Genomic DNA, 16,074 nt, shown 5'->3' with positions numbered 1-16,074 from the left:
AGAGTAGCCACCAGCCCATACGTTGCATGCCCCCCATGCGCTCTGTTTAATTTGACCAAGTCTGTGACACAGTTTTCCCGTTCTCTTCCCATCAGGTAAAAGTCATCGACGGTGACGATCGTGACCAGACCGGCGTACTGATCAGCATCGACAATGACGATGGCATCGTCAAGATGGACGGACCATCCGACTTCAAGATCCTCAACCTTCGAGTACTGGCCAAGCTGCACAAAGACTAAAAGTAATATTTTGACCATGGATGAGTACATGTCATAATAGTGCGCCACCAAGAGTTTGCAATGCGTTGGCTAATCGCAATGCGCGAAATCTGTCGACCTTTTTCAAACGCGCATTTGGTTGACAGATTTCGCACATTGTGATTGGTCAACGCCTTGCAAACTCTTGGTGGCGCTCTAGTGTGAATAGCCTGTATTGGCTCATGGTTTTTTTGTTGTAAATCAAATAAGGCCAAATTTTCACAGAGTTCATGAGTCCAGAAAGCTGCTTAGCTCTGCAAATATTTGCTTAGCAAGCCAGTTTACCAGCCAAAAAGGTCACAGTTTGACTGTTGGTTGAAAGTGATACACTATTAATATTGGCTAAGCACATAGTCATTAAGCAAGAGTTTGTTGTTTAACAGCTTGTTTGGAAATTGCACCCTGGTTTGTAGTCCTTTATGGGTTCATTTGTTTCAAACAGATCTGGATCACTAATTCCAAACACTGGTTCGCTCCATCCATGAGACAGGTTCTGATGTCAGTGAACCAACGACAGATTACCAATTGAGATCAGAATCTGTGTGAAACAAACAGGTGCGAATACTGAACCTGTTTCCATCACTCACACTGTTGTGTTTACCTGTGGACATCCAGCAGCCATGTTGGTTGTCCCACACATACAACTTATCCATGTTGTGGGCATGCTAACCTCCCTCCCTGCCTCTCACAAAGTGAGATCAGTTGGTGGTGGTATTTGTTATTCCAGACAGTACCGTTGTTTCTCATTGGAAAACATCAGTGTAAATAGTGTATAGTATCGTTTCTCAGTCAAGCCGTGCAGTTAGCATTTTAGCATACCATAAGTATCAAACTTAAATGTGCGCCATTTTTTTTTAAAACAAATTCGGACGTGACTATTCATAAATGCCTTTTTTTGTCATCCTGAAGATTTTTTTTTTTTTACTTGCTGCTGACAATGTAGGTCATCATGGCTTTCCCACACATACAACTTATTCCTCTACCACGCAAGCCGGACGATGGATAAAACACTCACAAGTACTGACGTTAACATTAACATATTAAAATTAACGATGTCCAGATATACTCTTAAGTCATTGCATGGTAAGCCACGTCATGGTGATTATGGGAAAGAAAAACTGGAGAAAAGTTAACCTTCATGAGGAAGAAATCAGAAATGCTGCGTTCCATCCAGCTGCCGTGCTTCAGACGCAGGGTCTAGATAATGAATTCCAGAAATCTTTCTTTCCGGTTGCAAATGTAACTGCGGGACCATTCCACTGGGGAGCACGTGTTCCCAATGGATTGCTGCCTGGAACGGTCTGATGGAAGTCCAGCGTTCCAGTGGGAACGGTCGGACGGAACGGGAACGTTATTTTTTAACCCATTTGCAGGACTTTTTACTCAACTGTAAAGGTAGCACCTCTTTGAATAGAAAGCATATTTTTCCCCTTTCAGAATGAGCTTTCAACTGATCAAATTCCTAAACACCTTACCTTCACAACCCAAGATTTTGAGTTATTTATTACTGTTACAAAATCATTTCACAGGGATTTCGTTGGTTTTAAAATTACAAGCTCAAGCACTGGAAAACCATACAAAAATTTTATATTAAAATTACTGTTTAATTTTTTGCTGTACCAGAATAAAGTAAACAAGCTAGCATGGCTTGTCAAAATGTCCAATTTTATTCGCATATTTATGTACACAGATGTGTATTGGGCAAGATTGTCATTTTCAATAAACAAAAACAGTAGTATACACATGCTTACGCAAGGTCTGTTTTGAAAACTCAGAACGGAAAAGAAAAAACATTTAAATATACGCATATATCCAAGTACATAGCTTTGACCAGATTGCCAATTTCGAAACTGTTAGCTTTGAAAAATCTTGATAGGTAAATATAAACATTAACTGGAGTATAAAAAATATGTAAATGGATACAAACTGCTATAAAATATACAAAATGAGCTACACTGTATTTGGCATGATCTTAATTTTTAAAAAAAGAAAACACAGTTTTGGTGTTTTTAAGTATTTCTCCAAAGTTTCAGAAAAAATGTTCAACAGCACAACAGAGGAAGTCATTTGGTAATATTGCCAGACAGGTATGTAAGTTGTACAGCTGAGTTCTTAGCTTCAAGCATTACGGGGTACTTTCTTGATAGAGATGATAGTAACATAAAAAACTACACTGTACCTGTGATGAACCTGTGAAGATAAGTCATAAATCTCGGGAAAAACATTGATATTTAAGGTAATATGTAATCTGAGGAATTGACCGAAACATCACCGGCTGTCAGAGTTACATTGAATTCAAATTTCCTTGAAGTGGTATTAACCTTTGAGAGTGGAAATTTGTATACACAGAAAGGCAAAACGTAATCTATTTTGCACCAACTAAACAACATCAAACTATTATGAAAGTAATCTTTTACAAGATTTTGTCCACATCCAAATCAAAAACATGACATGAAGTACAAGAATGTTATAATGTTATAAATAAAACATTTTGCCCAAAACTAATACACCCCCAATGAACGTAGAAAATGATGTTAAACACGTTTTTAAAAACAAGTCATAGTTCTATGACATCAGGCACAGTGGAATCAACCGTAAGTGGACTCAAAGCAGAAATTTATTGCTCTCTCTCAAATGATGTCACTTCTACAGACTGGTACGTGCATCTGCAGTTTGGACACCAAATTATTCTTGACGAACGTTGGCTGCACCATACTTCAAAAAACATTTGGATCAGCCTGTGTGCATGTACAGAAATTTTCATCGGTTGCACCACAAAGTGACGTATCAAGCGAAACTACATGTCACTTTGTGGTGTAATCGACGATTTGCACACTTAACTCTCATGCACCTGTGGGCATTGAAGAGAGAGATCTGTTTTTTAGCATTTTAATTGCAATAGTCATACACAGAAAAACAAAACAAATGCCCCCAATTTTCTTTTTTTTTTGGGGGGGGGGGATTTCTACGTTCTCTTCCGTTAAAACCACATCATAAGTACTGCGGTAAATTGATTTAAATCAGTGTATCTATTGGTATACGCTTTGTACACTGCAAATATGTTTGCCCGATATTATATTAACAATGTAAACTTTAAGTAACTGCTTTTGACCTTCAGGTTTAACCCTGCAGGGATTTTTACTGCAAAAGAACATAATAAATAAATAAAACACACACCCCTAGAAACAATTATACTTGGACCAAAATCTATAAACACATTGCTATACATACTAAAATAAATCCACCACCTATGGCAAGTATCGAAGGGAACTTTCCTTGTGAGGTGAATATTTATACCAAAAAATCTACTACTTGAAGGCATTGACACTGTTTACTTCCAGAAATTTTTCAAACACAAAAACACTGTTTTTGATACCAACCCTCCAATAATTGTTCTAAATAACATGGAGTTTGAAGGCCATAACAGAATTTGACACATCTATGACCAAGGGGCCTATTTCATGGAGCTACTTAAGCACAAAATTTGCTTAAGCGCAAAAAAGGCCTTACTTGATAAATCAGGTAGCCAGCCAAAACTCCATGTGATGTATAATGCTTTGGGATCGTATTTAGTTGTCTTTTGCTTAGCATAACAATCACATAGAGTTTGAGCTGGTAACCTTTGTTTTTTAAGCAAGGTTTTTTTCATGCTTAAGGAAAATTTGTGCTTAAGCAGCTCTATGAAATTGGCCACAGGTCTAGAATATCCAGGCAATAGTTGCATTCAATTGTGGATGTCAGATAACAATGCCGGATTTTGACATGACTTTTTGACGTCAGGTTAGGAAATGAGATTGATGCCAGATAAGGATGACATGCTTTGCTGGTCTTGGTGCCAGATTCGGATTTCAGATTTTGATAGCAAGTTCTGACAGACGATGTGATGCCAGGTCTTGAAGCCATGTTTCATGCGAGGTTTTCAAGGCTGGTTTTGAAGGCAGGGTTGCATTCAATAGCACATTCTCATGACAGTACGGGCCTTACACAGAAAACTTCAACAGTGTTCGATGTATTCAGGAATGTTATAAGTAGTATGAATGCAGCCCAGGTTTTCACAGAGTGTTTTGACGGCAGTTTCTGACAATAGGTTTATGGGGGATGTCTGAAGGTAGATTTGATGACAGATTTGATGGCAGATTTTGACACCTGGTCTGATGTTAGGTTTCGATGGGAAGTTTTGTCACCAGTATTTGATGGCAGGTTTTCATGGAGGTTTTCACACCAGGTATGGATGGCAGGTTTTAATCAGGGGAAAAAAAGTATTAACTTGACCGGTCTTAAACGTGCATTTAAGACCGGCTCAGGAGAATGGACGCGACTATTGCTCAAGCCGGAAGGTGAGGGTATTATCAGTGTTCAGTCTACTGAACACTGATGCATATAGGGAGACTGTCTGAGGTATTTATGAAAAGTTTTTGATGGCAGGCTTTGATAGAGGGGATTTTACTCAAGGTATTAATGGCAGATAATAATGGGAGGTTTTGACGTACGGTTTGGATGGCAGATAGTAATGGGAGGGTTTTGACGTACGATTTGGATGGCAGATAGTAATGGGAGGTTTTTGACATACGGTTTGGATGGCAGATAGTCATGGGAGGTTTTTGACGTACGGTTTGGATGGCAGATAGTCATGGGAGGTTTTTGACGTATGGTTTGGATGGCAGATAGTAATGGGAGGTTTTTGACGTACGGTTTGGATGGCAGATAGTAATGGGAGGTTTTTGACGTACGGTTTGGATGGCAGATAGTAATGGGAGGTTTTTGACGTACGGTTTGGATGGCAGATAGTCATGGGAGGTTTTTTACGTACGGTTTGGATAGCAGATAGTCATGGGAGGTTTTTGTCATACAGTTTGGATGGCAGATAGTAATGGGAGGTTTTTGACGTACGGTTTGGATGGCAGATAGTCATGGGAGGTTTTTGACACAAGGTTTGATGGCAGGTTTAGTGGGAGTTTCGATGACAGGTTCTGACACATTCTAATGCCAGGTTTTGACACTAGATTCCGATGGCAGGCTTGGAAAGCTGGTTCCGGGTTGTGAGGTTTTTGAGACAGGTCTGGAAATAGGTATGGGCGGCAGATGTTGACACCAGTTTTGGTACTCGTTTTTGACAGCATTATTTGACAAAAGGTTACTTGCATTACTAAATAAAACTAACAACTCTAATCATAGAATTCTAGAAAGCAACACCTTGTGGCAATCAGTGACAGGTATCAGCCTCAATTTAAAAAAATGAAGTTGATAAAATTCTGAAATTTTTACACAAACAAATTTTAATCTTATTTTGTCTGACACCAGTCACTCTTTCAAAAACCCATAGCAAAAAATTCCTCCCCTTCCCGGAATAAAAAGAGAAAACCTTGAACCTTGATAAGAATTTCAAGACAACCTTTCTGCTTTGTTTGCCAATTTAAGGCTGAACATGGCAAAACAACTCCCATGGTGAGGCTGGAGGTTTAAACCCCACTCCAGTCAATTTCTTCAACCAAACTGATTCCAAATTGACCTTAACCAGTATCAAAGAAAAGTCACTGCATAAATCAATTCTTAAAGACTGTAACCAAAAAAAATAAGTTCAATAGAACAACATACTAGCCTTTTCATTGGCTGTGGAAATCCTGTCCTCAGCATTTGGTAACGACATCTTTGACCATCTTGGTCAGTGGGAAGTCTGAGTCGCTGATTGTCGGGATGGGGTTGAAGCCTACCTCTCTTGCCCTCCGCCTCCTGATGAGAAAGACACCGACGATAACCACCAGCAGGGCCAACATGAGCAGGCTGGCGATGAGGATCCACTTCCAGAAGTCTAGACAGGGGCAGGAAAGAAGAAATAGCGCATTCATTAACCCTTGCTCTACTCCACCCTCCACAGCATTTCAACAGAGTTAATAATGGCCTGTCCAAAAGTGTTGCAATCAAGACCATCACCAGACCTTTCACAAGTCCAGACATAAGACCACACACAGGACCAGTCACAAGTAATGGTGACAGAGGAATGTTTTGGTTGCAGTTAAGTTGAATAAGAACAGCTTGTGATTTGAATTCAGACTAGAGGTCTTATATCGGTCTTCTGACGGTCTGATGGGGCCTTTTGACTGTGTGATGGGGCCTTTTGATGGTCTATGAAGCCTTTTGACAGTCTGATGGGGCCTTTTGACTGTCTGATGGGGCCTTTTAACGGTCTGATGGGGCCTTTTGACAGTCTAATGGGGACTTTTAACGGTCTGATGGGGCCTTTTGATTGTGTAATGGGGCCTTTTGATAGTCTATGAGGCCTTTTGACGGTCTGATGGGGCCTTTTGACAGTCTGTGCGGGCCTTTTGACGGTCTGATGGGGCCTTTTAACGGTCTGATGGGGTCTTTTGACAGTCTGATGGGGACTTTTAACGGTCTGATGGGGCCTTTCGATGGTCTATGAGGCCTTTTGACTGTGTGATGGGGCCTTTTGATGGTCTATGGAGCCTTTTGACGGTCTGATGGGGCCTTTTGACGGTCTGATGGGGCCTTTTAACGGTCTGATGGGGCCTTTTGACGGTCTGATGGGGACTTTTTACAGTCTGATGGGGCCTTTTGATGGTCTATGAGTCCTTTTGACGGTCTGATGGGGCCTTTGATGGTCTTAAGAAATCTCGACTACAACACTGCTGTCAGAGAGCCCAGGTTATTAAAAAGCAGTTGTAAAAACGATAAGCATACTGTTTTACTAACCCATGTATAACATAATGCCAAAGGCTCCATTCTTTATAATTTGCGCTTCAGTGTACATAGAAAATTTTTACTGAATGCTTTCCCTGTGCCTGCAAAGATGAAAACAAGTCATCCTAATGTCCAAGCTGACTTTGAAAAACACTCAAATTTCTACTCACCAGATTTACTCTCATACTGTTCCACGTTATTATTTCCCCTATTATTCCTGTCATCTGTTCGGGATTTTGTCGGACTGGCAGGGCCATTGCCTTCGGGGATGACATTGGACTCCACACACAACCCAGATGCAATGTCTAACCCGAAGCCGGACCCACAGGTGCATTGGCCGTACTGATTACACACAAAGTGGGGGAGTGGACAGTGGTCATCCGTGACGCAGCCGCTGATCGGGAAGCAAGTGTGACCATTGCCTGTGGTCAAAAGGATGAAAACCGGATGTCAAGTCTCAAAAATTCAACAAAAAAGGTTCATATCACCACAGGCCCAGAAAAGCAAGATTAAAGGTTTAGGTACTACTAATCCAATTCCAGTCTGCTCACTGAAACGAGTCAAATCTTGAGTCTATTTTTGAGCTACATACATGTATATCATTTTCAGATGCCTAATATAAGATACTAGAGTATATTAGATTGTCGAGTCCATGGTACCATGCAATAGCGCCCTCAGGTGATCAGATGTATGAACTGCACCACTTCAGATAAGTTAACAAGTTCAAGAAATAAAGCAAGGTGATGGTTACGAGTATAACTGATTTTCTTGCATACTTACTGCCTTGAGTAAGCCCTGGACACAAAATATTTGGCAAGGAGTACGAGATAGATCGTACTTAAAGCATCTTTGCGTCACGGCAGATTAAACCACCTCCATTTCCTCTCGTAACACTGGCAACAATGTCTCAGCTCCATTGGAATGTATCTTTACTGTCAAACTGCCATACGGTACCTCTTTAAAAATCCATTCATCGGCCATTTCAGTTTCTTCTCATCCACAGCCACACGAGAAAATCAGTCCTGAACAAAATCTCTCAATCCAATCTTACCTTCAAAACCCTCGGCACAACGGCAACTGCCCTGGTCGCAGACGGCGCCCAGTGCAGTGCATTGAGGGTTGCAGTCAAGGACAGGCGATGGCCTCAAAGCATCAACGCAACCTCCAGTCACATTTAAGACCGTGGAACCATCTAAAGGCATCAGATATTTTCAACAATGGATCGGTTATTTTGAAGCTACAACTAAGACTTTATAATACCAGGAAATTACTGATGCTGTAATTCCTGAACAAGTCAGCAATAATCAAAAATTTTTTAAAACAAATTTCAGTGAAGAAATTAATCCATGAAACATTTAAGATGGATCCCCACATGCCAAGCAAATGCTGCAGCATGTACCTTCTATCTGGCACCAGACCTCTCTGCTCTTGGTCCCTGTATCAAAGGGGCCAGTCTGCCAGGTGAAATTGGGGCAGACTGCTTGATCTGATGGGCATGACCTGTGCACAGAAAAACAAAAAGAAACTGAAATTTTGACCATCCCTGAAATAAAATCATGAGTCAAATCTGTCACTACCACCACAGGTGACAGTTTTCTGTCAAACTTCAAATGGTCTAAAAGTGAATTGTGGAGCGATCGCAGTAGTAAAAAATCTTTTCTGTGAAGGTAGAAAGTTCTACGAAGAACCAAACATAGGAGTCAACCCTTGAGGTTCCTAATAAGACACTCTCATTGTCTTCAGAAGAAGCAATCTCCTTCACAATCTATCAATCTTTAACACCAATCACAATACAGATTGCCTGATATGTTTGACCAGTAACCCTTTTTGCTGAGCGAATGCTTTCCAAGCTTAGCAGATATCCCTGCTTGGAAGTTTCATGAAACAAGCTGCTGGTGGCAGTGCCAACAAGTAACCTGCACAGGACGGTTTCTACTCTCTGGACCTAATTTCATGGTGCTGCTAAGCAAACGATTTTTAGGCTTCAGATCTGGTGTCTTTTGGCTGACAGGAGTGTTGCTTACCTCTGATCAATGAGATTTTCAGGACAAGGCACTCCGCCAGGCCTGGCCGGCCTGGTAACTGCCCTTGATCTTGTGACATAGGGCGGGTCACTCTGAGAGTAGCAGGAACCGTAGCAGGGGGTCTGAGGACTCCACGGAGACATCTGACGATTCAAGCAAATGGATTAGTCATCAGGAAGTGACAATGAAAGTTAATCACAATGGCAAAATCAAAGCATTCAACTAATCGGAACCTCGGTTGGGTATACCATTCGTAAGGTTTACTTTAATATCATGAGAAGATGGGCACTTCTGTTGACAACTGGGGTCTCATTTCTTAATTGTAAGGAGAAAATGGTCAACATGAGCAGTAATCAAACGAGACAATGTTATATATTTCACCATGCATGTTTAAATGGGTCCACTCTAACAACTTGATGCAGATGGTCGACAAAGTTGACAATGACCAAACTTTGCAGACCGTCTGCATCTCTCTTTGCATCAGATGCAAATGATGCTATCTATGGTTGCATCCACATCTGTTGTCTAGGTCTAGGTCTTCACATTGGAAATATGCGGAGATGCGCATATGATAGACCTAGCCGTAGCTCTGGAAGTCCATTTCGGAAATGGCCTGTATCTCTCTGTACAGATATGGAAACTAGGCTTTGCTTTGCTGGTTCATGGGGACTACAATCAGAGGTGGTGCAAATCCTCCACTACGGCCTTGCACTCACCATGCAGTCTCCAGGACAAGGCTTCTCACAACGCTGTGATGTCTCGATGTTTAACACTGTCGCATTGGCAGTGGAAAGGAACAGGTTCATGGCATTTGGATTTTGAGCGTCTGGGAATTCTTTGAAATAACAAAAAGTTAGCTTGAAATCACTGCGAGGGTTAAATATCTACATACCTGTGATTTGTACTACAAAAAGGGACACCCAAGAGTTCCAAATTTTGCTCAAAAGCTGACAGCTAGGATTTCTTGACTATCGAGGGATGGCTACAAAAATTTGGAAAATTCTGCAGAATTGTAATATCAAGTCTTGACGGTTCAAAATTAGTGGCTTGCCACATTTTCTCTTCCAAAGTAGCTCAATGTGAAATTTGAAAAGACTTTTCAGAACAGATTCTTCAAAAACATCCTGTGCGCAAGACCCATACGAGCATTATTATACAACCAGATGTGAGTTGTTATTCAAACAGATAGACTATTATAAACAGGGTAAGATTTCCATTAAAAAAACACGGAAAAAAAGTAATCCACATCCAGACAGCCAACTCAGGAAGAATCTCCACCAAAGTGTAGCAACAGAATTGCTGAGAGAAGGTGCAAATTTGGTAAAAGACCTCAGAAGTTTTTCTTGAAAGGGACTAAATGTTTAAGCTGTAAGGTAGAAAGCTGATTTCTCTCTCCACACCTTGTATTATGCAGTACTCGTGATCCACAGTGAGCCCGTCGCTGCGCAGACACTCAACGAACCGCGTGCGCTCCCCAAAGCCGCACCCGCGCGCTGTCTCAAACCGGCACTCGCTCCAGAAGCTCCGTTCCCATGCATAGGTGTGACAGGGAACCGAGTTGCACGGCATCGTCTGGGGGAAGAAATGGAAGCAGAGTCGATGTGACTTTAATCAGGTTTGGTGTACGCTCCATTTCCATGGCACAGAAATAACTGAGAAAAATTTCCTCTAGCACATAGACAGTTACACCCACCTGATACCAGTATCCCACATCAAGGAGGAAAGAAATGAATTCAAGTAAAATGGCTTGCTCAAGGACACAAAACATGGCCAACAATTGTATTGGAACCTCTAACCCTGAGACCTGTAAGTTTCATACCCTAGCCCCTGGGCCACACTCTCCTCAATCAACATCATCTAGACCTGGACCTTGGTTCTTATTACACTGCCTACACAGACATGACAAAGGTTTATTGGCACTCGCAGAAACAGAAAGCATAAGCAACTTCGGCCAGAACAGCAAAACAGGAATTTCCAGTTTTAATTTTACCTGACTTAAAGTGAACTTCTGGGAGCATTTCTTGCCAGGGTATAAAGATTCCATGACCCTTGACCTCTCCATGACCCCTGTCAGCCCACAGGTCTCACTGCATGGGGACCAGTCAGAGTACTTCCCTGGTTCGCAGGTGACAGAGCATGGTACATCGCAGGTCTCGCTGGTGGTAATGTTCTCAAAGGGGCAGTGGTGCATGGACACGGGGAAGCCTCTGGCATTGACACAGTTGAAAGTCCGTTGCCTAATGCCTGAAAAAAGTAAATCGCCGAGACTTTCTGAGCATGATCACAGGAAGGCAGAAGTGAAGAGAATTCCTGAAAACCTCTAACAGAGGGGTTGGAACAATGACAACATTAAAATTTTGTGACTTTTCAGGATATTTAATCAGCTGACGATTTATGAACACATTCTTAAAGGGAATGATCATGTCTGAGCCTTGCACAAGTGATTTAGTGGAGGCTCCTTTGGTGAGAACTGTACTTTGCTGGTTCATAAACGACTATGAAATGCACATGTTACTGTCGCGTCACTACCAAGAAAATAAACACTCCCAACTAACATGGCCCTTTTCAACCAATAAGGGGATAATTCTGGTCAAGAGGGATACCCACTGACGGCCTTGCATTGGTCCCATTCACCCACCACCGTTTAAAACCATGCAAAACTGACATCCAGCCCCCCTCACCTGTGCCACATTCCCCGCTGACGGCTTTGCAGTGGATCCACTCGCCCGTCACCAGCCGGTACCCGTCAGCAATGCAGTCAGCCCCAGTGCACAGCACAGTCTGAGTCAGGTCCCCACACTGTTCCCCTGTCGCCATCGGGTGCCGGATGACAGAGCGGATCTGCGACTTGCTGCTGTTCTGCTGGCAGGGGGAGGGGCAGTGCGTCTGATCCGACCAGTCGGTCATGACGCAGTCCCCTGAAAACAGGAAAGAGAAAAACAGTGCATCATCTTAATACCGACTGGCAATCTGATCCATCACCTTGAAGGAACACAACTTTCAACCAGCATTGTAGAACTCATGATCGAGTACTTTTTTGGAAGTAGTACTCGTACTCACAATCACAAAAGCATACTCATTCTTGCATACAATACTCATATATCATAAGTTCCATGCTCAAAAACTCACACCCATAGTCATGCAGAAGTACCCACACCCATACTCATGCAGAAATGCTCACACCCATAGTCATGCAGAAATGCTCACACCCATAGTCATGCAGAAGTACCCACACCCATACTCATGCAGAAATGCTCACACCCATAGTCATGCAGAAATGCTCACACCCATAGTCATGCAGAAGTACCCACACCCATACTCATGCAGAAGTACTCACACCCATACTCATGCAGAAGTACTCACACCCATACTCATGAAGAAGTGCTCACACCCATACTCGTGTAGAAGTACTCACACCCATACTCAAGCAGAAGTACTCACACCCATGCTCATGAAGAAGTGCTCACACCCATACTCGTGTAGAAGTACTCACACCCATGCTCATGAAGAAGTGCTCACACCCATACTCGTGTAGAAGTACTAACATCCATACTCATGCAGAAGTACTCACACCCATACTCGTGTAGAAGTACTAACATCCATACTCATGCAGAAGTACTCACACCCACACTCATGCAGAAGTACTCACACCCACACTCATGCAGAAGTGCTCACACCATACTTGTGCAGAAGTACCCACAACCATACACGTGCAGAAGTACTCACATCCATACTCGTGCAGAAGTACTCACACCCATACTCGTGCAAAAGTACTTATACTCCTACTCCTGGAAATGTACTCGACTACAACACTGTCTTCAACAAAGTATTAAATAAAACACATCAGCCCATTTTCCTCTCAAATTTCAAGACAGGAAAGTTGACTGACCTGGACAAGGTAGTACACAGCCCCTGCTGGCATCGGGCTTGGGGAGCCGTTCCTCGCACTCCTCTTCAAAGTTGTCCCCAGCCTTGCAGGACACTCTCCGTGTCTGTGCTCCACTGCCGCAATTGCTGCGCGGATCAATAGACTCACAGGGACCCCACTGCCAACAAAAACATTTACTGATTGCTTAAAGTGAGAGTACAACAAAGGGGCAGCTTGTTTCATGCAGATCTGGATCTCGTTTAGTTATCCCACAGCTGGTGGGTGCCATCCATTGGGTGAGTTTGGTGTCAGTGAGTCAATGATGGATCACTGATTGCGATCTGGATCTCGTTCGGTGATGCCACAGCTGATGGGTGCCATCCATTGGGTGAGTTTGGTGTCAGTGAGTCAATGATGGATCACTGATTGCGATCCGGATCTGCGTGAAACAATCTGGCCCCATATGAACTCTAACCCCAAATAAAGCTGCTCAGTGCAACACTTATGGAATCCCTCTTTGACCAATAGACCTTTTCACCGTGACTAAATGTAAACAACACCAACGTGTGGACCGCCTTGGCCACGGTCATCGCATATATTCCTACAGAAGCTTTAACCACGTGCATGCACACACGCAATGCTGCATGCTTGACTTAACCACTTCCTGCCGGGGATTCCGGTACCAGACACATGTGCTTTATATGAGTGGCCGGGGTCTTCGAACTCAGACAAAGGGAACTGGGCCTTGTAACAAAAGACCGTAATTGGAACAAAAGACCAGGCTGCTGGGCATTACCGACATTTTTTCATTCTCAATAGTGGAGATAATCCAGCCTTGTTTTTAAACAGTATACCACGGTTTGGGGCATTTACAGCGAGTGGATTACCACCGGGAACAAAGGCGCTCCACCACCGCAGCGATGAGCCACACAGCACCGCTGCATGCTAATCTGGCCCCTATTGAAAAGAGGTCAGCAGCGCACTGTGCCAGGTTCTTGAACAAAAGAATGTTACATATTGAAACCGCACAATCTGGGCTCTTTTTACTAGGCAGCACGCCTGGCTGAAAAACTCAGGCATCAATAGATTTTGTCTGTCAGGCTAGAGTGGAGACCAAACAATTCTTTGTGTGGGTGCAAGTGTGCAGTAAATGAAGATTTTTAAAGAATTATGAAAACAGAAAAAAGTGATAAATATCCTGCCCCAGCATCATCAACATTGATAACTGCCCTGGCAGGAAGTGGTTAAAGTCACTTGGTGGTGACTCCAATAGACACCTGCCCTATTGGAAGCCACAGCCAAGTGATTTAGACGTAGCCTCATTTACCTGTGACACCTCCCACTCAAGTTGGGCACAAGGCATCTCCATGCAAATCATGCTGTCAATCAAATGGGGGCAGTCCCGCCCACCATGTACACTCTGCTGCTGAACGTTCCTCAGCCTGGTCCTGATACCTGACCATGAATATTCATATCCATATCATTACATAACTGCTAACCACATTCATGAATATTTATGACTCAAGGAACTAAATGCCCCAAATCACAACCTTTCAAATGCAAGATAAGCCTGAATCTGGAAAATGGAAATATCTTAAGCAGTTTCTTTAAACTGTTCATCTCTGGTGTTTTCATTTGTTTTGAAATTAAATGTGTTAAACATTTTTTTATTCAGTCAAATGAAATTGAAACATTTATGTAATGCATCACTATTCAGTAAGGTATTTAGAAGTAATGACAAACTGCTCCTCAAGTTCAGGCATGAGACTAGGACAGCACGGCAAACAGAGCTTGTGGAAGTATAAATCCTTTCAACAGGTGTGTGGGGTGGAGGGACAACTCCAATCTGACAACCAAAGATGGTATAGCGCCGCCTAGCGGTGCAAGATGGCGAACTTCATCGTGAATACACGTAAAACGTTGTAATCGCATGGGCGCCATTTCAGCAAGCGATATGACTGCGCAATGCACATTAATGCACAGGCGCCGCGGCGGGCACGTACACCTGGTGAGCCTGCGCCTAAGCATTATCGTAAACCGCAGGCATATCACTTGCTTAAATGGCGTCCATGGTAATTAAATCTTTTGGGCAGAGTTATCCATCTTGCGCCTTCGGCGCTATACAATCTTTGCTGACAACCCTCCTTCCGGCCTGCATCTCTTTTTATCCCTTACCCTGTCCGCAGGCTTGAGTGCAGGGTGACCAGTCTATCCACTCAGACACGATGCAGTCGACGGGGCAGGGGACATCACAGCTCTGCTGCGTGCCAGGCTTGGCGGCGGACACCTGGCAGAAATGATCAGGGACGAACACGCCATCACTGCGCCTACAGAGCACGCTGCGGTGCATGGTGCCCGGCCCACACTCGGCACCTGCAGTCACATAAATGACAAAACTGATATTGAAAGTAACACCATTTCAATGTAGGCCACTAAAACAGACAAACCTTTGACTAGCCTATCTAGAAGGAGGCGAGTCTCTGTTAAATTTTTGTTGTAAAGAAGGGACAAAGATCTACGGCACTTGGGGTCATGAACAGTATCTATCTAGACCAATATCTGGCAAAGCAAAGGTCCTCTCAAATCTAAGTATAACCTTCTTGAAGAAGACAGCTCTGCCAGGTTCCGTTTTGCCACTCATACGTAAAGGTCTCGTCGTCGCATGACATGTAATTTCTCAGGTCAGAGTCAGCAATGTGAGGGCAGAGTTCGCCGGCGTTGTCTATAGCTGGAGCTGTAAAAAAACAACAAATTATGTAAGGTTTGGCATGTCAAAACGGACATCTGAATTTCCAACATCCCAAAAGTTTGACCAGATTCAACAAAACAAGTCTTAGAGCCGTTTATTCAGCATTTTTATTTCTCCTTGCGTTAAGAAAGGGCAAGCTAGGCTCACTGTTTTGGTGCCCTACCCAGTTTGGCTTCCTTATATGACCATGCACAGGTGGAAAATGTTAAGGGTTCCTATTGACTGACATTGTTAAGTTCTTTTCAAGGTCTTAAAAAGAATTCCGACCAAATATCGTATAGCATCGAAGGTGGAAGATGGATAACTCTGCCCAAAAGATGTAATTAGCATGGGCGCCATTTGAGGAAGCGATACGCCCGCGCAGTTTACGGTAATACTTGGGAACAGGCGCACCAGGTGTACCATGCCTGCCGCAAAACCTGCACCTGTGCATTAATGTGCATTGCACAGGCGTATCGTTTGCTCAAATGGCGCCCA

The 16,074-nt window shown here is 43.1% G+C and overlaps 2 protein-coding genes across 5 annotated transcripts in view; one reads left to right on the top strand and one right to left on the bottom strand.

Annotated features, from left to right (window-relative positions):
* Positions 1-1,926, top strand: part of supt5h (SPT5 homolog, DSIF elongation factor subunit) — a 55,739-nt gene extending 53,813 nt beyond the window's left edge. For all 3 annotated transcript variants that reach the window (XM_087131232.1, XM_022243809.2, XM_022243810.2), the window contains exon 25: positions 96-1,926. In XM_087131232.1, the coding sequence (XP_086987358.1) occupies positions 96-239 (144 nt within the window). In that variant the 3' untranslated portion in view covers positions 240-1,926. The remainder of the gene's footprint in view (positions 1-95) is intronic.
* The window catches only part of LOC110984030 (thrombospondin type-1 domain-containing protein 7A-like), a 28,993-nt gene continuing 14,824 nt past the window's right edge, over positions 1,906-16,074 (bottom strand). For both annotated transcript variants that reach the window (XM_022243816.2, XM_022243817.2), the window contains exons 11-23: positions 15,445-15,582; positions 15,024-15,221; positions 14,176-14,303; positions 12,870-13,026; positions 11,662-11,898; positions 10,971-11,224; positions 10,381-10,552; positions 9,697-9,815; positions 8,981-9,123; positions 8,356-8,456; positions 8,008-8,148; positions 7,127-7,378; positions 1,906-6,066 (exon numbers count right to left, since the gene is read on the bottom strand). In XM_022243816.2, coding sequence (XP_022099508.2) covers positions 5,885-6,066; positions 7,127-7,378; positions 8,008-8,148; positions 8,356-8,456; positions 8,981-9,123; positions 9,697-9,815; positions 10,381-10,552; positions 10,971-11,224; positions 11,662-11,898; positions 12,870-13,026; positions 14,176-14,303; positions 15,024-15,221; positions 15,445-15,582 — 2,222 coding nt within the window. In that variant the 3' untranslated portion in view covers positions 1,906-5,884. The remainder of the gene's footprint in view (positions 6,067-7,126; positions 7,379-8,007; positions 8,149-8,355; positions 8,457-8,980; positions 9,124-9,696; positions 9,816-10,380; positions 10,553-10,970; positions 11,225-11,661; positions 11,899-12,869; positions 13,027-14,175; positions 14,304-15,023; positions 15,222-15,444; positions 15,583-16,074) is intronic.

This window comes from Acanthaster planci, linkage group LG21, assembly GCF_054643075.1.
Source record: "Acanthaster planci isolate LZ-2023a linkage group LG21, COTS_SCS, whole genome shotgun sequence".
Lineage (NCBI taxonomy): Eukaryota > Metazoa > Echinodermata > Asteroidea > Valvatida > Acanthasteridae > Acanthaster > Acanthaster planci.
The sequence above is the reverse complement of the archived record's forward strand: the minus strand, read 5'-3'. Positions and strand labels throughout refer to the sequence as shown.